The following is a 25,589-nucleotide window of genomic DNA, read 5'->3' on the forward strand; positions in this document are numbered from 1 at the left end:
ACCACAGGAGCTGCTGGACCTGCCTTACCCGGTAAATCACCACTAGATCACCAGAGACAGTTTGTTGACATTTTAATCGTGTCGACATTTGATCAGTGTTGACAATGAATATTGACAAGGTCGATGTCGACATGCTGCATGTCCACATTATAACCATGTCAACATTATAAATACGATATGATGAATGTCAACAAAATATACCACACCCAGTATTAGAACGTGGCAGAAAAGGACTTTATGCAACTGCAGGGAGCATCTGATAACGACAGCGTTGAGTTGGATAGGGAGTCAGGCTGCTGAAGTGCCCGCAGGAAGGGCCCTCAGGGGCAGAACCTCATATAGGGCCTGATTTTGCCGCGGATGGCAAGAAGCAATTGCAGACTGCACATGTGCTGTAACATGCATGTGTATGAAGCGAGAACAGAGGGTTCGCCATGTGGGTGGCCGGATTGCTCTGTCCATGCAATGGGACGGGAGTGCCATGGGAGTATGGTGGGCATGTAGCTGGTTTGTAGCATGTGGAGAGAGGTGAGACGCCTGTATCAGACAAATATTTTGCACTCAGCCTGGGGTGGGTGCGAGTGCTGATATTAGTGGGAGAAGCGATGCGTAGGCATGAAGACGGGCAGATACTCGCGTATGCTGCCACTTTGCACCCAACCCGGAATCAGGCCCATAATTTTCACCTGAGCACTATAAGGAAGTATTTGTGTCGCCAGCACTGAGAGTACCCACTTTTGAACCATTTTTTAAAAAATATATATATTTTCATTGTATATGACATATGTAAAATGAGCTGTAGATCTGTTCCCATGAAGAGAGATAACAGGAAATGTGTTTTATATAGAAATAGTATTTATTGATTACTGTGACATGACACAAAGGAACTACGGAGTTATAAATAGGAAAAAAAGGGGTCATAAATAAGCTTGTTCCATGGAGGGGCATATAAATAATTTGGGGGGACTCTGTAAGAGGTCAGCGCTTCAGATCTACAGGCATCTCGATGTCATTTCCGCGACAGGAGCCTGGGGGAAATGAGAGGGAGAGATCAGATGGGTCATCACGTTATTACCCGATCAGCCATACAGAGGGGAAATAATCTAGACCAGTAATCAACGGGGGGATCTGGAAAAATAGAGAGAGGGGGTAGGAATTATCGCAGTTGAGTATCTGTCAACTAAACACAGTGGACTGAAACGGTATTCTTGAGAATGCCACCTATTCAGTCAATGGGAGCTTGTGACATCACTTAGAAGCTGCAGAGCTGAGGGTGTGTCGTGCAGCTACTGTGCCTCATGCCTCAGTGATGAAGACTGGCACCATAGAGTGAGGAATGGATACAGATTTGTAAGGGGCATAATTACACCCTCCTGCGATGCTGTAATCCCACCAAAGTAATGTATGAGGAGGCATAGGCAATACCCCTCCAGCAGCCACATCCCCCAGCACCCAGGCCACCCAAAGTCTTAGCTGCCAAGGTTAGAAGGGAAGCAGCCCGGTGACAGACAGCAGGAGTATAAAATGGGGAGGTACGGTGAGAACCCCATCTCTGCTTCCTCTAAAATTTTGGCCCTCAACTTGGCAAATGATAGGAATTACTCTGGGTATGGATTTTGCTAAAGGCAAACGTGATGCTGATCTTCTCTTGAAGAAATAGAAAAGGGTAAACAAAAAAAAGTTAGTCTCTCACAGAGGCACAACCGCAGGTCTGGCTTCATTATCCACTGTTATCACTTACACTCCCCCATCTTTTCTTCCATGTACATCAGCTGATCACTCAGGAAATCCACTCGATCCAAACTGCGTATCTGCTCCCAGAATTGCTGCACCTGCTCCATTCGGATCTCTGATAGTTTAATGGGGAAGAGTCTTTGCAGAGCTGACACAGTGCTATCTAACTTCTGTGGAACAGAGACATCTTCAGGGAACTACAATGTTTGCCATCTTCAGGCTACTACAATGTTAGACACCTTCAGGGGACCAGAATGCAAGACATCTTTAGGGGACTACAATGATAGACATCTTCAGGTGATTACAATGTTACACATCTCCAGGGGACCACAATATTAGACATCTAGAAGGGACTGTAACGTTTGGATTTTTCGGGCTACTACAATGTATAGACACCTTCAGGGGACCACAGTGTTTGACACCATCAAGGGACAATAATGTTAGATATCGTAAGGGGACCACAATGTTATACCTCTTCAGGGGACCACAATCTAAGACCTCTCCAGGGAACTACAATGTTAGACATCTTTAGGTGATTACAATTTTACACATCTCCAGTGGACCACAATGTTAGACATCTTCAGGGGATCACAATGTAATATATCTTCAGGGAAGAACAATGTTAGACATCTTAAGGGAACAACAATGTTAGACGTCTTCAGGAGATTACAATGTTGCACATCTTCAGGGGACAACAATGCTAGACATCTTGAGGAGACTACAATGTTAAACATCTTAAGGAAACTACAATGTTAGACATCTGCAAGGGAGTACATTGTTAGACATCTTCTGAAGACAACAATGTTAGACATTTTCAGGGGATTACAATGTTAGATGTCTTCAGGGGACTACATCATAGGGATTACTATGCTAGACATTTTAAGGGGACAACAATGTTAGACATCTTCAGGGGATTGCACTCTCAGACATCTTCAGTGAAAAATATTAGGTGTCTTCAAGAGATTACAATGGCAAACTCCTGTTCTACTTAAATAGGCGATGACTAGGAGCCAGTATCAGATAGGGATTTAGACCTAGTGAAGTGGAGTGTCTACATAGATATAATGCATTGAGAGGACAGGGTTTAATTAGTGTAGTTTTCCACTCTCTTCAATGACTAGTCAACAGGACAGGTTTTCCTGATAATGTATGTCTTCTGACAGTTTAGACCTGTAACTGTGATTCAGTGGTCATCATTTTTGGGTACAATGAGCCACAACATTTCCTGAGCTTCTGCATTCTACTGGCAGTCATGCAGTATTAAAGGGGAACTCCACCTCCAGAGATTTATCTGGTCCATGCATCTTCTCTTTAGTTACACCATGCTTACAAGAGAGCTGTGGTGTTAATACAGTTGTACAGTTAATACAGTTGTACAGTATCAAATGCAACGACCTGAGGTTATGTAATGGTTTTATTCAAAAGCAACTAAATTAAGTCCATATATCTCTGCATGATAGGATCTCCAAAGGTGGGATTCCCCTTTATGTAGTGGGTGGAGAATGTTGAAGAAAGTTGAATCTAGATGAGGAAAGATGTTAATTTAACTAAATTAACAATAGCCATGTGGAAGTTGTATGTCCTTTTGGTCTTGTTACACTTTCACATACGAATGGCAAGCTGTGTAGCGGAAAGTGAAATATATCTATTTATACATAAATTATTATTATCCTTTATATGGTGCCACAAGTGTTCCGCAGCGCCTTGCAAAGTACATAAATAAGTGAACAAGAAACCAGTGACTTACAGTACAATACAATGCAGGACAAGGACATGGTTTATATACATTGCTACATTAGTGATCATAACACTCAAATAAGCAACAGGGCGTAAGCAACCAAGTGTTAGGTGCTCAAGTGGGGAGTAAGGATTAGATGAAAGTACAAGTAAGGAGAAGAGAGTAGAGGGCCCTGCTCAAGAAAGCTTATATTCTAAGGGGGAGAGGCAGACAAACCGATGTGACACAGATGGGGTAGACATGGAGGAAGGAGCATGTAGCAGCAGGTTAGGATGAGAGCTAGAAGGCTTTGATGAAGTAGTGGGTCTTAAGAGCCCATTTGAAGATTTGTAGATAGGCATAGAGTCTGATGGGGAGAGGGATAGAGTTCGAGAGGTGGGGAGCAGCGCAGGCAAAATCTTGGAGATGGGAGTGGGAGAAAATAAACAGTTGGCAGGAGAGGCGGCATGCATTAGTTGAGCGAAGAGGGGAGACAGGAGTGTGAACAGAGATGAGGTCAGAGATGTAAATGGGAGAGGAATGGGTGAGGGCTTTTTTAACCCAACCTTGAGTTGGGTTCTGAAGGGGAAGGACAGCCAGTGGAGGGCTTGTAGGAGAGGGGGTGCAGATGTAGAACATTTGAGGAAGAAGATAAACCGAGCAGCAGCAGGGAGGCCATATAGGGGGAGGTTACAGTAGACCAATCTGGAGATGATGAGTGAGTGGATGAGGGTTTTAGTAGCATCATTGGTGAGAAAGGGTCTGATCTTGGAAATATTTTTGAGATGGAAATGGCAGGACTGCAGGAGATGCTGAATGTGTGGTTTGAAGAGGAAGGAGGAGCCCAGGATAACTCAAAGACAACGCACTTTGAGGCTAGAGGAGATAGTTGTGCTGTCAATTGGTAAAGAAATTGTGGGAAGTGAGGTTATTCGGGAGGGTGGGAAGATGATCAGCTCGGTCATAGACATATTAAGTTGAAGATGGCACTGGGACATCCAGGAAGAGATAGCAGAGAGACAGTTGGAAATACGAGTGAGGAGAGAGGGGGAGAGGTCAGGGAAGGAGAGCTAGATCTGAGTATCGTCAGCATAGAGATGATATTGGAGGTCAGAAAAGCACTTGATTTTCACCTAGAGAGGACATATATAGGGAGAATAGGAGAGGTCCAAGAACAGAACCTTGGGACTACCAACTTTAAGTGGAAGTAGGGGTGAAGAGGAGTCATGAGAGGAGACAGAGAAGGAACGTCCAGAGAGGTCTCTTAGTACCTAGATCTCTTAGGTAATTATAAGGAGGGGACACATGGCCTTTAAAGGGAAATGTATTCCCTATCTCTAAAAAGTTAATTTCTCTATGAAGGTGCCTAGGTGAAGTGTGCCACGCTGGCACAGGTGAAGCGTATCATGTTGGGAGGTATGCATTGAATTTAGGCTTCTGTGATATAATGATACCCAGCAAGTAAACTGCAATAGTGCGACATTTGGAGACCACCCTTACCTGCTCTAAGGTTGTAACAAGGCTGCGCAGATCCTGTACCTCATTAGAGAGTCTGTGCGAGGCATCTGTGAAGGGTATATAGATATATCAAAATACGGCAAATACGAGTTGAAGATTAATATTTGTGTAAATTGTAACTCATGCCTTAATTCATTTATCTATATAATAAGCAAGAAAGCATGTCTGTCTGTTTGTCCCTTATGCACGGCCAGTTTTGGACCTAGCTCCACCAAATTTGGCAGGGTGGTGTAGTTTGAACAGGATTAGGTTTTTGCCTAGGTTTGAACTTTGTCAGGGCCACACACTGTCACACAATCCCTACAAATGGGGACACTCTTAAATTACACAGGTTCCAGGGCTGGCTCCAGTGGAAATTGGTAGTCTGCCAAAAAACCTGTGTGAAAGCTACAAAAGTATCCTTTTATCCTCACAGTCTGAGCAAGTGTCATGATTGTTTGACTCCTGCATGTTTATGACTCATGCAAGTTCACATTAAATCCAGAGTTATGGTGCATACACACGGTCAGATCTGTCAGATGAACGACTGAATAATTTTACCAAAGATTTGAACGATTTGACAAACGATTTGAATGATTGAACGATTTCAGACAGTATTAAAATTAATGGAATCGTCCAAATCTGACTGCAAACACATCAGATCTCAGATATCGTTATCTGACAATCGGGAACGCGCATCATTCATCGTTGCAGGCTCACATGTCAGATTTTCTTTCAGATATGAAGGATTGAACGATTTTTTAAATCGTTATCATTCAGATCGGACAGAAAATCTGACCGTGTGTATGCACCATTAGTCCTTTTTAAAGTGACCATACATAATAGTCAGCTCTCTGTGTTTGCATACAAGGGCATTACTAGAACTTTGTGGACCGCAAGATCTTAAAAGTCCCCCTTCCCCAGAGGTAAAGAAACACATACATTTGCCTCCACACAGAGGGCCTGATTCAGAGCCGCTCGTAAGCGGCCGCTCGTTCGCTCGGAGCGATGTTCGCACAACTGCGCATGCGTATGGGTCGTAATGTGCATGCGCAAGCCAGTCATTGCAGTCGGAAATCATGCGCTCATAAAACAACGAGGGGCTGCTAATTTGATTGACAGAATGTACCGTTTGTGGGTGGTAACAGGGGAAGGTGCTTGAAAACGGGGGAGTGGAGATCCGAACGCAGGCGTGCCTAACGGTCAAAATGGCGTTTAATGGGAGCGCATAATTAGTAAAGGAGCGTCATCGACCACGTCACTTAGTTGTCTTTTAGCCTGAACTGCTCGCAGTGATTGCGGGAAGTAAATCCTACCACAAGCACTGCGAGCAGTTCAGATGCCTTTCGATGTTCCCGATTAATCTAATAAATACCGGAGATGACGTGTAATGCGAATGGCAAAGGGGCGTCTTTACAAAATAGCGAGCGCATTTTTCGGATGCTCGCTCAGACATAGAGGCGTCAACAGACCGCAAAGAGCGAGCGCTCAATTTAAATATCCGGCCCCTTTTTAAGAACGAGCGTCCGCAAATAGCGTCCGGGTCTGAATCAGGCCCAGAGCCCATTCATGTTATGACACATAGAGCCCTTTCAGGTTATGTCACACAGTAGTACCCCTTATACACATTATGCCACTCTGTAGTAGTGCCTCTTATACATTATACCACACAGTAATGCCCCTTACACTACACAATAATGCCCCTTACACATTATACCACACAGTAATGCCCTTTAATAATTATGCTCAAATAGCAGTAGTGCACCATATAACACATTATTCCACACAGTAGAAGTACCCCTTACAAATGATGCCACACAGTGATCCCCCATTTAACTTTATGCCACACAGTACTGCCCCTTACACATTATGCCCCCCCCAGCAACTCACCCCTCATGTCCCTCCAGCAGCCTCCCGCCTCCCCCTGTGTGCTATCAGCAGCCAGCAGGTGTGGATTTGGTACCAGGCTGCCAGCTAATTACAGCTGGTGCAGCAGCACACATGGATAGTCAACGTAATTTGAATCTGGCGCTGGTTGCGAGTCAATAGGAGCTTGTGGAACGGCAGCCAATCAGGAGCCGCCACTGCTGATTGGTTGCCAGTCCGCGAGCTCTGCCTCATGACTGGCGGCGCTATCTCTGCATGTCTGGCTACCGGTGCACCAGCTGTAATCAGCTGGCAGGCCGGCACCAAATCAACACCGCTGACACTCGGGCCCCCCTCGGCAGCCCTGACTGGACCGGCCCACCATGTGTGCGTGACTAGGTACAAGGGGAGTGGCAGGCCATGGAGGCAGCTCGGGCACCATAGCAGCCGCACCCCTTGCACCCACAGTAGTTATGCCACTGTTTGGGGTTATAGGTGAGGACAATGTAGACAAATAAAGGCTGCAGGTGTACTTCAGGGTCCCGTCTTCAACCCGGGAAACTCCAGGTATCCCAGCTAGTTATAAAATATTCACACCCTGCCTGAAGCCAAGAGAACTTAAGGTTCTAAATATAACAACTGCTGTTTATCTCAGTCAAAGGAAACATGATAAAATAACAAAATTTAATATACAGCATTCACTTTTTTCACATAAAAAACCCAAAAACAATACGACATTTGATTTATCAAAATAAATTAATCTGTTCTTATTATTTCTAAAAACAAAACCAAGAAAATAGAGAAAAAAAAATTAGAAATTGTATTCACTAATATTTGGCAGGCTTCGCTTTTTGGCGTGTTACAATGTGTGCTGTGTTCATTTTTTTTGGTGCATGTTCCGTTCATGCAGCATTTTTTTTTTTTGTCCTGACAGAAGGGTGTCAGAGACGGGTACCATTACACTAGTACACTGTACTGTACAGAATTGCAATGGCAGCTAGTGGTAGTAAAAGTGGATAGAAAAAGAGGGGAAGCAAGTCACTCATCTTAAATACTAAATTAGACATGATAAAAGTTAGCGAACAAGGCATGTCTCAATTTCCGTCTGTCTTTGCTTCCCACAGGGTCAAGAACCTAACCTATCATATGTGTGGGCCCTCTTGTCTTTAAAAAGTAGGGACATAGTCAGACTGGGCTAGTAGGAGGGGGAGGGGCAGGGTCAATTCCAGGTGGGCCATCCTGCTTTGGACTGGGATAGCCTGACAAATAGTTTTAATTTAAAGGATAAAAATATTCACCTCTCCGTGTATAGTACTGCTGCTGTGCTGCCCTGTAACGCTGAGGAGTTTCCAGACCAGCGCAGGAAATCCTCAGCAGTGTTTGCTGTGCTCTGATTGGCTTAGTGACACATCACACACAGTCACTCAGCCAGTCAAAGACAGACACGCCCCCTACTTGACTGACAGGAAACAAAGAAGGTGGAGGAAAAACAGGAGGTTGCTGGACCATGGAGAAGAAACTGCAGAGCGCACACATGGAAAGGGTCACTGTGTATGTGAGTGCAAGAGGGAGAGACAGTGTGTGTGTGTGTGTTTGGGAGCGAGGCACAGTGTGTATGTGTGTATGCGAGAGGCACAGTATGCGTGTGAGAGGCACAGAGTGTGTGTCGTGTGTGTGAAAGGCACAAAGTGTGCGTCAGTGTTTGGGTGCCCTTGCTGGGCGGCTATATGATCAGGTACCCGTCGGAGCAATTCAATTGGAAGCCTAAAGCTGCGAGGGGGGGGGAGGACGGACATTTCTTCTCGCAGTCTCCTAAGATGCGAGAAGAAATGTGTAGTGTCCTATGTCTGTATACAGTGTAATAGATGTGTATTATGATCATGTACAGTGGTCAGGTCCCGTTGGGGGTGTAGTGTCCTATGTCTGTATAGTATGTAATAGATGTGTATTATGGTCATGTACAGTAGTCAGGTCATGTTGGGGGTGTAGTGTCCTATGTCTGTATACAGTATAATATAATTGTATTATGATCATGTACAGTGGTCAGGACATGTTGGGGGGTGTAGTGTCCTATGTCTGTATACAGTGTAATAGATGTGTATTATGATCATGTACAATGGTCAGGACATGTTGGGGGGTGTAGTGTCCTATGTCTGTATAGTGTGTAATAGATGTGTATTATAGCCATGTACAGTGGTCAGGTCATGTTGGGGGTGTAGTGTCCTATGTCTGTATACAGTGTAATAGAAGTGTATTATGATCATGTACAGTGGTCAGGTCATGTTGGGGATGTAGTGTCCTATGTCTGTATACAGTGTAATAGATGTGTATTATGATCATGTACAGTGATCAGGACATGTTGGGGGGTGTAGTGTCCTATGTCTGTATAGTGTGTAATAGATGTGTATTATAGCCATGTACAGTGGTCAGGTCATGTTGGGGGTGTAGTGTCCTATGTCTGTATACAGTGTAATAGAAGTGTATTATGATCATGTACAGTGGTCAGGTCATGTTGGGGATGTAGTGTCCTATGTCTGTATACAGTGTAATAGATGTGTATTATGATCATGTACAGTGATCAGGACATGTTGGGGGGTGTAGTGTCCTATGTCTGTATAGTGTGTAATAGATGTGTATTATAGCCATGTACAGTGGTCAGGTCATGTTGGGGGTGTAGTGTCCTATGTCTGTATACAGTGTAATAGAAGTGTATTATGATCATGTACAGTGGTCAGGTCATGTTGGGGATGTAGTGTCCTATGTCTGTATACAGTGTAATAGATGTGTATTATGATCATGTACAGTGATCAGGACATGTTGGGGGTGTAGTGTCCTATGTCTGTATACAGTGTAATAGATGTGTATTATGGTCATGTACAGTGGTCAGGACATGTTGGGGGTGTAGTGTCCTATGTCTGTATACAGTGTAATAGATGTGTATTATGGTCATGTACAGTGGTCAGGACATGTTGGGGGTGTAGTGTCCTATGTCTGTATACAGTATAATATAATTGTATTATGATCATGTACAGTGGTCAGGTCATGTTGGGGGTGTAGTGTCCTATGTCTGTATAGTGTGTAATAGATGTGTATTATGGTCATGTACAGTGGTCAGGACATGTTGGGGATGTAGTGTCCTATGTCTGTATAGAGTGTAATAGATCTGTATTATGATCATGTACAATGGTCAGGACATGTTGGGGGGTGTAGTGTCCTATGTCTGTATACAGTGTAATAGATGTGTATTATGATCATGTACAATGGTCAGGATATGTTGGGGGTGTAGTGTCCTATGTCTGTATACAGTGTAATAGATGTGTATTATGATCATGTACAGTGGTCAGGACATGTTGGGGGTGTAGTGTCCTATGTCTGTATACAGTGTAATAGATGTGTATTATGGTCATGTACAGTGGTCAGGACATGTTGGGGGTGTAGTGTCCTATGTCTGTATAGTGTATAATAGATGTGTATTATAGCCATGTACAGTGGTCAGGTCATGTTGGGGGTGTAGTGTCCTATGTCTGTATACAGTGTAATAAATGTGTATTATGATCATGTACAGTGATCAGGACATGTTGGGGGTGTAGTGTCCTATGTCTGTATACAGTGTAATAGATGTGTATTATGGTCATGTACAGTGGTCAGGACATGTTGGGGGTGTAGTGTCCTATGTCTGTATACAGTATAATATAATTGTATTATGATCATGTACAGTGGTCAGGTCATGTTGGGGGTGTAGTGTCCTATGTCTGTATAGTGTGTAATAGATGTGTATTATGGTCATGTACAGTGGTCAGGACATGTTGGGGGTGTAGTGTCCTATGTCTGTATATAGTGTAATAGATGTGTATTATGGTCGTGTACAGTGGTCAGGACATGTTGGGGGGTGTAGTGTCCTATGTCTGTATACAGTGTAATAGATGTGTATTATGATCATGTACAATGGTCAGGACATGTTGGGGGGTGTAGTGTCCTATGTCTGTATACAGTGTAATAGAAGTGTATTATGATCATGTACAGTGGTCAGGTCATGTTGGGGATGTAGTGTCCTATGTCTGTATACAGTGTAATAGATGTGTATTATGATCATGTACAGTGATCAGGACATGTTGGGGGTGTAGTGTCCTATGTCTGTATACAGTGTAATAGATGTGTATTATGGTCATGTACAGTGGTCAGGACATGTTGGGGGTGTAGTGTCCTATGTCTGTATACAGTGTAATAGATGTGTATTATGGTCATGTACAGTGGTCAGGACATGTTGGGGGTGTAGTGTCCTATGTCTGTATACAGTATAATATAATTGTATTATGATCATGTACAGTGGTCAGGTCATGTTGGGGGTGTAGTGTCCTATGTCTGTATAGTGTGTAATAGATGTGTATTATGGTCATGTACAGTGGTCAGGACATGTTGGGGATGTAGTGTCCTATGTCTGTATAGAGTGTAATAGATCTGTATTATGATCATGTACAATGGTCAGGACATGTTGGGGGGTGTAGTGTCCTATGTCTGTATACAGTGTAATAGATGTGTATTATGATCATGTACAATGGTCAGGATATGTTGGGGGTGTAGTGTCCTATGTCTGTATACAGTGTAATAGATGTGTATTATGATCATGTACAGTGGTCAGGACATGTTGGGGGTGTAGTGTCCTATGTCTGTATACAGTGTAATAGATGTGTATTATGGTCATGTACAGTGGTCAGGACATGTTGGGGGTGTAGTGTCCTATGTCTGTATAGTGTGTAATAGATGTGTATTATAGCCATGTACAGTGGTCAGGTCATGTTGGGGGTGTAGTGTCCTATGTCTGTATACAGTGTAATAAATGTGTATTATGATCATGTACAGTGATCAGGACATGTTGGGGGTGTAGTGTCCTATGTCTGTATACAGTGTAATAGATGTGTATTATGGTCATGTACAGTGGTCAGGACATGTTGGGGGTGTAGTGTCCTATGTCTGTATACAGTATAATATAATTGTATTATGATCATGTACAGTGGTCAGGTCATGTTGGGGGTGTAGTGTCCTATGTCTGTATAGTGTGTAATAGATGTGTATTATGGTCATGTACAGTGGTCAGGACATGTTGGGGGTGTAGTGTCCTATGTCTGTATATAGTGTAATAGATGTGTATTATGGTCGTGTACAGTGGTCAGGACATGTTGGGGGGTGTAGTGTCCTATGTCTGTATACAGTGTAATAGATGTGTATTATGATCATGTACAATGGTCAGGATATGTTGGGGGTGTAGTGTCCTATGTCTGTATACAGTGTAATAGATGTGTATTATGATCATGTACAGTGGTCAGGACATGTTGGGGGTGTAGTGTCCTATGTCTGTATACAGTGTAATAGATGTGTATTATGATCATGTACAGTGGTCAGGTCCCGTTGGGGGTGTAGTGTCCTATGTCTGTATACAGTGTAATAGATGTATTAAGATCATGTACAGTGGTCAGGACATGTTGGGGGTGTAGTGTCCTATGTCTGTATACAGTGTAATAGATGTGTATTATGATCATGTACAGTGGTCAGGACATGTTGGGGGTGTAGTGTCCTATGTCTGTATACAGTGTAATAGATGTGTATTATGATCATGTACAGTGGTCAGGTCCCGTTGGGGGTGTAGTGTCCTATGTCTGTATAGTATGTAATAGATGTGTATTATGGTCATGTACAGTAGTCAGGTCATGTTGGGGGTGTAGTGTCCTATGTCTGTATAGAGTGTAATAGATCTGTATTATGATCATGTACAATGGTCAGGACATGTTGGGGGTGTAGTGTCCTATGTCTGTATACAGTGTAATAGATGTGTATTATGATCATGTACAGTGGTCAGGACATGTTGGGGGTGTAGTGTCCTATGTCTGTATACAGTGTAATAGATGTGTATTATGATCATGTACAGTGGTCAGGTCCCGTTGGGGGTGTAGTGTCCTATGTCTGTATAGTATGTAATAGATGTGTATTATGGTCATGTACAGTAGTCAGGTCATGTTGGGGGTGTAGTGTCCTATGTCTGTATAGAGTGTAATAGATCTGTATTATGATCATGTACAATGGTCAGGACATGTTGGGGGGTGTAGTGTCCTATGTCTGTATACAGTGTAATAGATGTGTATTATGATCATGTACAATGGTCAGGATATGTTGGGGGTGTAGTGTCCTATGTCTGTATAGTGTGTAATAGATGTGTATTATAGCCATGTACAGTGGTCAGGTCATGTTGGGGGTGTAGTGTCCTATGTCTGTATACAGTGTAATAAATGTGTATTATGATCATGTACAGTGATCAGGACATGTTGGGGGTGTAGTGTCCTATGTCTGTATACAGTGTAATAGATGTGTATTATGGTCATGTACAGTGGTCAGGACATGTTGGGGGTGTAGTGTCCTATGTCTGTATACAGTGTAATAGATGTGTATTATGGTCATGTACAGTGGTCAGGACATGTTGGGGGTGTAGTGTCCTATGTCTGTATACAGTATAATATAATTGTATTATGATCATGTACAGTGGTCAGGTCATGTTGGGGGTGTAGTGTCCTATGTCTGTATAGTGTGTAATAGATGTGTATTATGGTCATGTACAGTGGTCAGGACATGTTGGGGGTGTAGTGTCCTATGTCTGTATATAGTGTAATAGATGTGTATTATGGTCGTGTACAGTGGTCAGGACATGTTGGGGATGTAGTGTCCTATGTCTGTATAGAGTGTAATAGATCTGTATTATGATCATGTACAATGGTCAGGACATGTTGGGGGGTGTAGTGTCCTATGTCTGTATACAGTGTAATAGATGTGTATTATGATCATGTACAATGGTCAGGATATGTTGGGGGTGTAGTGTCCTATGTCTGTATAGTGTGTAATAGATGTGTATTATAGCCATGTACAGTGGTCAGGTCATGTTGGGGGTGTAGTGTCCTATGTCTGTATACAGTGTAATAGATGTGTATTATGATCATGTACAATGGTCAGGATATGTTGGGGGTGTAGTGTCCTATGTCTGTATACAGTGTAATAGATGTGTATTATGGTCATGTACAGTGGTCAGGACATGTTGGGGGTGTAGTGTCCTATGTCTGTATACAGTGTAATAGATGTGTATTATGGTCATGTACAGTGGTCAGGACATGTTGGGGGTGTAGTGTCCTATGTCTGTATACAGTATAATATAATTGTATTATGATCATGTACAGTGGTCAGGTCATGTTGGGGGTGTAGTGTCCTATGTCTGTATACGGTGTAATAGATGTGTATTATGATCATTTACAATGGTCAGGTCATGTTGGGGGGTGTAGTGTCCTATGTCTGTATACAGTGTAATAGATGTATTATGGTCACGTACAGTGGTCAGGTCATGTTGGAGGTGTAGTGTCCTATATCTGTATACAGTGTAATAGATGTGTATTATGATCATGTACAGTGGTCAGGACATGTTGGGGGTGTAGTGTCCTATGTCTGTATACAGTGTAATAGATGTATTAAGATCATGTACAGTGGTCAGGACATGTTGGGGGTGTAGTGCCCTATGTCTGTATATAGTGTAATAGATGTGTATTATGGTCGTGTACAGTGGTCAGGACATGTTGGGGATGTAGTGTCCTATGTCTGTATAGTGTGTAATAGATGTGTATTATGATCATGTACAATGGTCAGGTCATGTTGGGGTGTAGTGTCCTATGTCTGTATACAGTGTAATAGATGTGTATTATGATCATGTACAATGGTCAGGATATGTTGGGGGTGTAGTGTCCTATGTCTGTATAGTGTGTAATAGATGTGTATTATGATCATGTACAGTGATCAGGACATGTTGGGGGTGTAGTGTCCTATGTCTGTATACAGTGTAATAGATGTGTATTATGGTCATGTACAGTGGTCAGGACATGTTGGGGGTGTAGTGCCCTATGTCTGTATATAGTGTAATAGATGTGTATTATGGTCGTGTACAGTGGTCAGGACATGTTGGGGGGTGTAGTGTCCTATGTCTGTATACAGTGTAATAGATGTGTATTATGATCATGTACAATGGTCAGGATATGTTGGGGGTGTAGTGTCCTATGTCTGTATAGTGTGTAATAGATGTGTATTATGATCATGTACAGTGATCAGGACATGTTGGGGGTGTAGTGTCCTATGTCTGTATACAGTGTAATAGATGTGTATTATGGTCATGTACAGTGGTCAGGACATGTTGGGGGTGTAGTGTCCTATGTCTGTATACAGTGTAATAGATGTGTATTATGGTCATGTACAGTGGTCAGGTCATGTTGGGGGTGTAGTGTCCTATGTCTGTATACGGTGTAATAGATGTGTATTATGATCATTTACAATGGTCAGGTCATGTTGGGGGGTGTAGTTGCCTATGTCTGTATACAGTGTAATAGATGTATTATGGTCACGTACAGTGGTCAGGTCATGTTGGAGGTGTAGTGTCCTATATCTGTATACAGTGTAATAGATGTGTATTATGATCATGTACAGTGGTCAGGTCATGTTGGGGGTGTAGTGTCCTATGTCTGTATACAGTGTAATAGAAGTGTATTATGATCATGTACAGTGGTCAGGTCATGTTGGGGATGTAGTGTCCTATGTCTGTATACAGTGTAATAGATGTGTATTATAGCCATGTTCAGTGGTCAGGACATGTTGGGGGTGTAGTGCCCTATGTCTGTATACAGTGTAATAGATGTGTATTATAGCCATGTGCAGTGGTCAGGTGATGTTGGGCGTGTAGTGTCCTATGTCTGTGTACAGTGTGATAGAAGTGTATTATGATCATGTACAGTGGTCAGGTCATGTTGGGGATGTAGTGTCCTATGTCTGTATACAGTGTGATAGATGTGTATTATAGCCATGTTCAGTGATCAGGACATGTTGGGGGTGTAGTGTCCTATGTCTGTATACAGTGTAATAGATGTGTATTATAGCCATGTACAGTGGTCAGGTCATGTTGGGGGTGTAGTGTCCTATGTCTGTATACAGTGTAATAGATGTGTATTATGATCATGTACAATGGTCAGGATATGTTGGGGGTGTAGTGTCCTATGTCTGTATAGTGTGTAATAGATGTGTATTATGATCATGTACAGTGATCAGGACATGTTGGGGGTGTAGTGTCCTATGTCTGTATACAGTGTAATAGATGTGTATTATGGTCATGTACAGTGGTCAGGACATGTTGGGGGTGTAGTGTCCTATGTCTGTATACAGTGTAATAGATGTGTATTATGGTCATGTACAGTGGTCAGGACATGTTGGGGGTGTAGTGTCCTATGTCTGTATACAGTATAATATAATTGTATTATGATCATGTACAGTGGTCAGGTCATGTTGGGGGTGTAGTGTCCTATGTCTGTATACGGTGTAATAGATGTGTATTATGATCATTTACAATGGTCAGGTCATGTTGGGGGGTGTAGTGTCCTATGTCTGTATACAGTGTAATAGATGTATTATGGTCACGTACAGTGGTCAGGTCATGTTGGAGGTGTAGTGTCCTATATCTGTATACAGTGTAATAAATGTGTATTATGATCATGTACAGTAGTCAGGACATGTTGGGGTGTAGTGTCCTATGTCTGTATACAGTGTAATAGAAGTGTATTATGATCATGTACAGTGGTCAGGTCATGTTGGGGATGTAGTGTCCTATGTCTGTATACAGTGTAATAGATGTGTATTATAGCCATGTTCAGTGGTCAGGACATGTTGGGGGTGTAGTGTCCTATGTCTGTATACAGTGTAATAGATGTGTATTATAGCCATGTGCAGTGGTCAGGTCATGTTGGGCGTGTAGTGTCCTATGTCTGTATACAGTGTGATAGATGTGTATTATAGCCATGTTCAGTGATCAGGACATGTTGGGGGTGTAGTGTCCTATGTCTGTATACAGTGTAATAGATGTATTAAGATCATGTACAGTGGTCAGGACATGTTGGGGGTGTAGTGCCCTATGTCTGTATATAGTGTAATAGATGTGTATTATGGTCGTGTACAGTGGTCAGGACATGTTGGGGATGTAGTGTCCTATGTCTGTATAGAGTGTAATAGATCTGTATTATGATCATGTACAGTGGTCAGGACATGTTGGGGGTGTAGTGTCCTATGTCTGTATACAGTGTAATAGATGTGTATTATAGCCATGTACAGTGGTCAGGTCATGTTGGGGGTGTAGTGTCCTATGTCTGTATACAGTGTAATAGATGTGTATTATGATCATGTACAATGGTCAGGACATGTTGGGGGGTGTAGTGTCCTATGTCTGTATACAGTGTGATAGAAGTGTATTATGATCATGTACAGTAGTCAGGTCATGTTGGGGGTGTAGTGTCCTATGTCTGTATACAGTGTAATAGATGTGTATTATGATCATGTGCAGTGGTCAGGACATGTTGGGGGTGTAGTGTCCTATGTCTGTATACAGTGTAATAGATGTGTATTATGGTCATGTACAGTGGTCAGGACATGTTGGGGGTGTAGTGTCCTATGTCTGTATACAGTGTAATAGATGTGTATTATGGTCATGTACAGTGGTCAGGACATGTTGGGGGTGTAGTGTCCTATGTCTGTATACAGTATAATATAATTGTATTATGATCATGTACAGTGGTCAGGTCATGTTGGGGGTGTAGTGTCCTATGTCTGTATACGGTGTAATAGATGTGTATTATGATCATTTACAATGGTCAGGTCATGTTGGGGGGTGTAGTGTCCTATGTCTGTATACAGTGTAATAGATGTATTATGGTCACGTACAGTGGTCAGGTCATGTTGGAGGTGTAGTGTCCTATATCTGTATACAGTGTAATAGATGTGTATTATGATCATGTACAGTGGTCAGGTCATGTTGGGGGTGTAGTGTCCTATGTCTGTATACAGTGTAATAGAAGTGTATTATGATCATGTACAGTGGTCAGGTCATGTTGGGGATGTAGTGTCCTATGTCTGTATACAGTGTAATAGATGTGTATTATAGCCATGTTCAGTGGTCAGGACATGTTGGGGGTGTAGTGCCCTATGTCTGTATACAGTGTAATAGATGTGTATTATAGCCATGTGCAGTGGTCAGGTCATGTTGGGCGTGTAGTGTCCTATGTCTGTATACAGTGTGATAGAAGTGTATTATGATCATGTACAGTGGTCAGGTCATGTTGGGGATGTAGTGTCCTATGTCTGTATACAGTGTGATAGATGTGTATTATAGCCATGTTCAGTGGTCAGGACATGTTGGGGGTGTAGTGTCCTATGTCTGTATACAGTGTGATAGATGTGTATTATAGCCATGTTCAGTGATCAGGACATGTTGGGGGTGTAGTGTCCTATGTCTGTATACAGTGTAATAGATGTGTATTATAGCCATGTACAGTGGTCAGGTCATGTTGGGGGTGTAGTGTCCTATGTCTGTATACAGTGTAATAGATGTGTATTATGATCATGTACAATGGTCAGGATATGTTGGGGGTGTAGTGTCCTATGTCTGTATAGTGTGTAATAGATGTGTATTATGATCATGTACAGTGATCAGGACATGTTGGGGGTGTAGTGTCCTATGTCTGTATACAGTGTAATAGATGTGTATTATGGTCATGTACAGTGGTCAGGACATGTTGGGGGTGTAGTGTCCTATGTCTGTATACAGTGTAATAGATGTGTATTATGGTCATGTACAGTGGTCAGGACATGTTGGGGGTGTAGTGTCCTATGTCTGTATACAGTATAATATAATTGTATTATGATCATGTACAGTGGTCAGGTCATGTTGGGGGTGTAGTGTCCTATGTCTGTATATACGGTGTAATAGATGTGTATTATGATCATTTACAATGGTCAGGTCATGTTGGGGGGTGTAGTGTCCTATGTCTGTATACAGTGTAATAGATGTATTATGGTCACGTACAGTGGTCAGGTCATGTTGGAGGTGTAGTGTCCTATATCTGTATACAGTGTAATAAATGTGTATTATGATCATGTACAGTAGTCAGGACATGTTGGGGTGTAGTGTCCTATGTTTGCATACAGTGTAATAGATGTGTATTATGATCATGTACAGTAGTCAGGTCATGTTGGGGGTGTAGTGTCCTATGTCTGTATACAGTGTAATAGAAGTGTATTATGATCATGTACAGTGGTCAGGTCATGTTGGGGATGTAGTGTCCTATGTCTGTATACAGTGTAATAGATGTGTATTATAGCCATGTTCAGTGGTCAGGACATGTTGGGGGTGTAGTGTCCTATGTCTGTATACAGTGTAATAGATGTGTATTATAGCCATGTGCAGTGGTCAGGTCATGTTGGGCGTGTAGTGTCCTATGTCTGTATACAGTGTGATAGAAGTGTATTATGATCATGTACAGTGGTCAGGTCATGTTGGGGATGTAGTGTCCTATGTCTGTATACAGTGTGATAGATGTGTATTATGATCATGTTCAGTGGTCAGGACATGTTGGGGGTGTAGTGTCCTATGTCTGTATACAGTGTGATAGATGTGTATTATAGCCATGTTCAGTGATCAGGACATGTTGGGGGTGTAGTGTCCTATGTCTGTATACAGTGTAATAGATGTATTAAGATCATGTACAGTGGTCAGGACATGTAGGGGGTGTAGTGCCCTATGTCTGTATATAGTGTAATAGATGTGTATTATGGTCGTGTACAGTGGTCAGGACATGTTGGGGATGTAGTGTCCTATGTCTGTATAGAGTGTAATAGATCTGTATTATGATCATGTACAGTGGTCAGGACATGTTGGGGGTGTAGTGTCCTATGTCTGTATACAGTGTAATAGATGTGTATTATGGTCATGTACAGTGGTCAGGACATGTTGGGGGTGTAGTGTCCTATGTCTGTATACAGTGTAATAGATGTGTATTATGATCATGTACAGTGGTCAGGACATGTTGGGGGTGTAGTGTCCTATGTCTGTATACAGTATAATATAATTGTATTATGATCATGTACAGTGGTCAGGTCATGTTGGGGGTGTAGTGTCCTATGTCTGTATACGGTGTAATAGATGTGTATTATGATCATTTACAATGGTCAGGTCATGTTGGGGGGTGTAGTGTCCTATGTCTGTATACAGTGTAATAGAAGTGTATTATGATCATGTACAGTGGTCAGGTCATGTTGGGGATGTAGTGTCCTATGTCTGTATACAGTGTAATAGATGTGTATTATGATCATGTACAGTGGTCAGGACATGTTGGGGGTGTAGTGTCCTATGTCTGTATACAGTGTGATAGATGTGTATTAAAGCCATGTTCAGTGATCAGGACATGTTGGGGGTGTAGTGTCCTATGTCTGTATACAGTGTAATAGATGTATTAAGATCATGTACAGTGGTCAGGACATGTTGGGGGTGTAGTGCCCTATGTCTGTATATAGTGTAATAGATGTGTATTATGGTCGTGTACAGTGGTCAGGACATGTTGGGGATGTAGTGTCCTATGTCTGTATAGAGTGTAATAGATCTGTATTATGATCATGTACAGTGGTCAGGACATGTTGGGGGTGTAGTGTCCTATGTCTGTATACAGTGTGATAGATGTGTATTAAAGCCATGTACAGTGGTCAGGTCATGTTGGGGATGTAGTGTCCTATGTCTGTATACAGTGTAATAGATGTGTATTATAGCCATGTTCAGTGGTCAGGACATGTTGGGGGTGTAGTGCCCTATGTCTGTATACAGTGTAATAGATGTGTATTATAGCCATGTGCAGTGGTCAGGTCATGTTGGGCGTGTAGTGTCCTATGTCTGTATACAGTGTGATAGAAGTGTATTATGATCATGTACAGTGGTCAGGACATGTTGGGGGTGTAGTGTCCTATGTCTGTATACAGTGTAATAGATGTGTATTATAGCCATGTACAGTGGTCAGGTCATGTTGGGGGTGTAGTGTCCTATGTCTGTATACAGTGTAATAGATGTGTATTATGATCATGTACAATGGTCAGGACATGTTGGGGGGTGTAGTGTCCTATGTCTGTATACAGTGTGATAGAAGTGTATTATGATCATGTACAGTGGTCAGGACATGTTGGGGGTGTAGTGTCCTATGTCTGTATAGAGTGTAATAATAGATGTGTATTATGATCATGTACAGTGATCAGGACATGTTGGGGGTGTAGTGTCCTATGTCTGTATACAGTGTAATAGATGTGTATTATGATCATGTGCAGTGGTCAGGACATGTTGGGGGTGTAGTGTCCTATGTCTGTATAGTGTGTAATAGATGTGTATTATGATCATGTGCAGTGGTCAGGTCATGTTGGGGGTGTAGTGTCCTATGTCTGTATAGTGTGTAATAGATGTGTATTATGATCATGTGCAGTGGTCAGGTCATGTTGGGGGTGTAGTGTCCTATATCTGTATACAGTGTAATAGATGTGTATTATGATCATGTGCAGTAGTCAGGACATGTTGGGGGTGTAGTGTCCTATGTCTGTATAGGGTGTAATAGATGTGTATTATGATCATGTACAGTGATCAGGACATGTTGGGGGTGTAGTGTCCTATGTCTGTATAGTGTGTAATAGATGTGTATTATGATCATGTGCAGTGGTCAGGTCATGTTGGGGGTGTAGTGTCCTATATCTGTATACAGTGTAATAGATGTGTATTATGATCATGTGCAGTGGTCAGGACATGTTGGGGGTGTAGTGTCCTATATCTGTATACAGTGTAATAGATGTGTATTATGATCATGTGCAGCGGTCAGGTCATGTTGGGGGTGTAGTGTCCTATATCTGTATACAGTGTAATAGATGTGTATTATGATCATGTGCAGCGGTCAGGTCATGTTGGGGGTGTAGTGTACTATGTCTGTATATGGTGTAATAGATGTGTATTATGATCATGTGCAGTGGTCAGGTCATGTTGGGGGTGTAGTGTCCTATATCTGTATACAGTGTAATAGATGTGTATTATGATCATGTGCAGTGGTCAGGACATGTTGGGGGTGTAGTGTCCTATGTCTGTATAGTATGTAATAGATGTGTATTATGATCATGTGCAGCGGTCAGGTCATGTTGGGGGTGTAGTGTCCTATATCTGTATACAGTGTAATAGATGTGTATTATGGTCATGTACAGTGGTCAGGACATGTTGGGGGTGTAGTGTACTATGTCTGTATATGGTGTAATAGATGTGTATTATGATCATGTACAGTGGTCAGGATATGTTGGGGGTGTAGTGTCCTATGTCTGTATAGTGTGTAATAGATGTGTATTATGATCATGTGCAGTGGTCAGGTCATGTTGGGGGTGTAGTGTCCTATGTCTGTATAGTGTGTAATAGATGTGTATTATGATCATGTACAGTGGTCAGGTCATGTTGGGGGTGTAGTGTCCTATGTCTGTATAGTGTGTAATAGATGTGTATTATGATCATGTACAGTGGTCAGGACATGTTGGGGGTGTAGTGTCCTATGTCTGTATACGGTGTAATAGATGTGTATTATGATCATGTACAGTGGTCAGGTCATGTTGGGGGTGTAGTGTCCTATGTCTGTATAGGGTGTAATAGATGTGTATTATGATCATGTACAGTGGTCAGGTCATGTTGGGGGTGTAGTGTCCTATGTCTGTATAGTGTGTAATAGATGTGTATTATGATCATGTACAGTGGTCAGGTCATGTTGGGGGTGTAGTGTCCTATGTCTGTATAGTATGTAATAGATGTGTATTATGATCATGTACAGTAGTCAGGTCATGTTGGGGGTGTAGTGTCCTATGTCTGTATAGTGTGTAATAGATGTGTATTATGATCATGTACAGTAGTCAGGACATGTTGGGGGTGTAGTGTCCTATGTCTGTATACAGTGTAATAGATGTGTATTATGATCATGTGCAGCGGTCAGGTCATGTTGGGGGTGTAGTGTCCTATGTCTGTATAGTGTGTAATAGATGTGTATTATGATCATGTACAGTAGTCAGGACATGTTGGGGGTGTAGTGTCCTATGTCTGTATATGGTGTAATAGATGTGTATTATGATCATGTACAGTGGTCAGGATATGTTGGGGGTGTAGTGTCCTATGTCTGTATAGTGTGTAATAGATGTGTATTATGATCATGTGCAGTGGTCAGGTCATGTTGGGGGTGTAGTGTCCTATGTCTGTATAGTGTGTAATAGATGTGTATTATGATCATGTACAGTGGTCAGGTCATGTTGGGGGTGTAGTGTCCTATGTCTGTATAGTGTGTAATAGATGTGTATTATGATCATGTACAGTAGTCAGGTCATGTTGGGGGTGTAGTGTCCTATGTCTGTATACAGTTTAATAGATGTGTATTATGATCATGTACACTTGTCAGGTCATGTTGGGGGTGTAGTGTCCTATGTCTGTATAGTGTGTAATAGATGTGTATTATGATCATGTACATTGATCAGGACATGTTGGGGGTGTAGTGTCCTATGTCTGTATACAGTGTAATAGATGTGTATTATGATCATGTGCAGTGGTCAGGACATGTTGGGGGTGTAGTGTCCTATGTCTGTATAGTATGTAATAGATGTGTATTATGATCATGTGCAGTGGTCAGGTCATGTTGGGGGTGTAGTGTCCTATGTCTGTATAGTGTGTAATAGATGTGTATTATGATCATGTACAGTAGTCAGGTCATGTTGGGGGTGTAGTGTCCTATGTCTGTATACAGTGTAATAGATGTGTATTATGATCATGTACACTTGTCAGGTCATGTTGGGGGTGTAGTGTCCTATGTCTGTATAGTGTGTAATAGATGTGTATTATGATCATGTACAGTGATCAGGACATGTTGGGGGTGTAGTGTCCTATGTCTGTATACAGTGTAATAGATATGTATTATGATCATGTGCAGTGGTCAGGACATGTTGGGGGTGTAGTGTCCTATGTCTGTATAGTATGTAATAGATGTGTATTATGATCATGTACAGCGGTCAGGTCATGTTGGGGGTGTAGTGTCCTATGTCTGTATAGTGTGTAATAGATGTGTATTATGATCATGTACAGTAGTCTGGACATGTTGGGGGTGTAGTGTCCTATGTCTGTATAGAGTGTAATAGAAGTGTATTATGATCATGTACAGTAGTCAGGTCATGTTGGGGGTGTAGTGTCCTTTGTCTGTATAGAGCGTAATAGAAGTGTATTATGATCATGTACAGTAGTCAGGTCATGTTGGGGGTGTAGTGTCCTATGTCTGTATACAGTGTAATAGATGTGTATTATGATCATGTACAGTAGTCAGGTCATGTTGGGGGTGTAGTGTCCTATGTCTGTATAGAGTGTAATAGAAGTGTATTATGATCATGTACAGTAGTCAGGTCATGTTGGGGGTGTAGTGTCCTTTGTCTGTATAGAGTGTAATAGAAGTGTATTATGATCATGTATAGTAGTCAGGTCATGTTGGGGGTGTAGTGTCCTATGTCTGTATACAGTGTAATAGATGTGTGTTATGATCATGTACAGTAGTCAGGTCATGTTGGGGGTGTAGTGTCCTATGTCTGTATAGAGTGTAATAATAGAGTGTAATAGATGTGTATTATGATCATGTACAGTGGTCAGGTCATATTGAAGGTGTAGTATCCTATGTATATATACAGTGTAATAGAAGTGTATTATGAACATGTACAGTGGTCAGGTCATGTTGGGGGTGTAGTGTCAGGTCACGTTGGGGGTGTAGTGTCCTATGTCTGTATAGTATGTAATAGATGTGTATTATGGTCATGTACAGTGGTCAGGTCACGTTGGGGGTGTAGTGTCCTATGTCTGTATATGGTGTAATAGATGTGTATTATGATCATGTACAGTGGTCAGGTCATGTTGGGGGTGTAGTGTCCTATGTCTGTATAGAGTGTAATAGATGTGTATTATGATCATGTACAGTGGTCAGGTCATGTTGGGGGTGTAGTGTCCTATGTCTGTATAGAGTGTAATATAAGTGTATTATGATCATGTACAGTAGTCAGGTCATGTTTGGGGTGTGGTGTCCTATGTCTGTATAGAGTGTAACAGGTGTGTATTATGATCATGTACAGTAGTCAGGTCATGTTGGGGGTGTAGCGTCCTATGTCTGTATAGAGTGTAATAGATGTGTATTATGATCATGTACAGTGGTCAGGTCATGTTGGGGGTGTAGTGTCCTATGTCTGTATAGAGTGTAATATAAGTGTATTATGATCATGTACAGTAGTCAGGTCATGTTTGGGGTGTGGTGTCCTATGTCTGTATAGAGTGTAACAGATGTGTATTATGATCATGTACAGTAGTCAGGTCATGTTGGGGGTGTAGTGTCCTATGTCGGTATAGAGTGTAATAGATGTGTATTATGGTCATGTACAGTGGTCAGGTCATGTTGGGGGTGTAGTGTACTAAGTGTAATAGATGTGTATTATGGTCATGTACAGTGGTCAGGACATGTTGGGGGTGTAGTGTCCTATGTCTGTATACAGTGTAATAGATGTGTATTATGGTCATGTACAGTGGTCAGGTCATGTTGGGGGTGTAGTGTCCTATGTCTGTATACAGTGTAATAGAATTATATTATGGTAATGTACAGTAGTCAGGTCATGTTTGGGGTGTAGTGTCCTATGTCTGTATGGAGTGTAACAGATGTGTATTATGATCATGTACAGTAGTCAGGTCACGTTGGGGGTGTAGTGTCGTATGTCCGTATACAGTGTAATAGATGTGTATTATGATCATGTACAGTGGTCAGGTCATGTTGGGGGTGTAGTGTCCCATGTCTGTATACAGTGTAATAGATGTGTATTA

At 42.1% G+C, this 25,589-nt stretch overlaps 1 protein-coding gene across 1 annotated transcript in view; it reads right to left on the reverse strand.

Moving 5' to 3' along the window:
* Positions 1-837: 837 nt before the first annotated feature.
* EGFL8 (EGF like domain multiple 8) overlaps positions 838-25,589 on the reverse strand; it is a 45,412-nt gene continuing 20,660 nt past the window's right edge. Inside the window, exons 7-9 of the mRNA XM_088446561.1 lie at positions 4,952-5,016; positions 1,742-1,904; positions 838-1,028 (exon numbers count right to left, since the gene is read on the reverse strand). Coding sequence (XP_088302687.1) covers positions 979-1,028; positions 1,742-1,904; positions 4,952-5,016 — 278 coding nt within the window. The 3' untranslated portion in view covers positions 838-978. The remainder of the gene's footprint in view (positions 1,029-1,741; positions 1,905-4,951; positions 5,017-25,589) is intronic.

Source organism: Taudactylus pleione, unplaced genomic scaffold (assembly GCF_031769625.1).
Source record: "Taudactylus pleione unplaced genomic scaffold, aTauple2 ptg000400l, whole genome shotgun sequence".
Classification (NCBI taxonomy): Eukaryota; Metazoa; Chordata; class Amphibia; order Anura; family Myobatrachidae; genus Taudactylus; species Taudactylus pleione.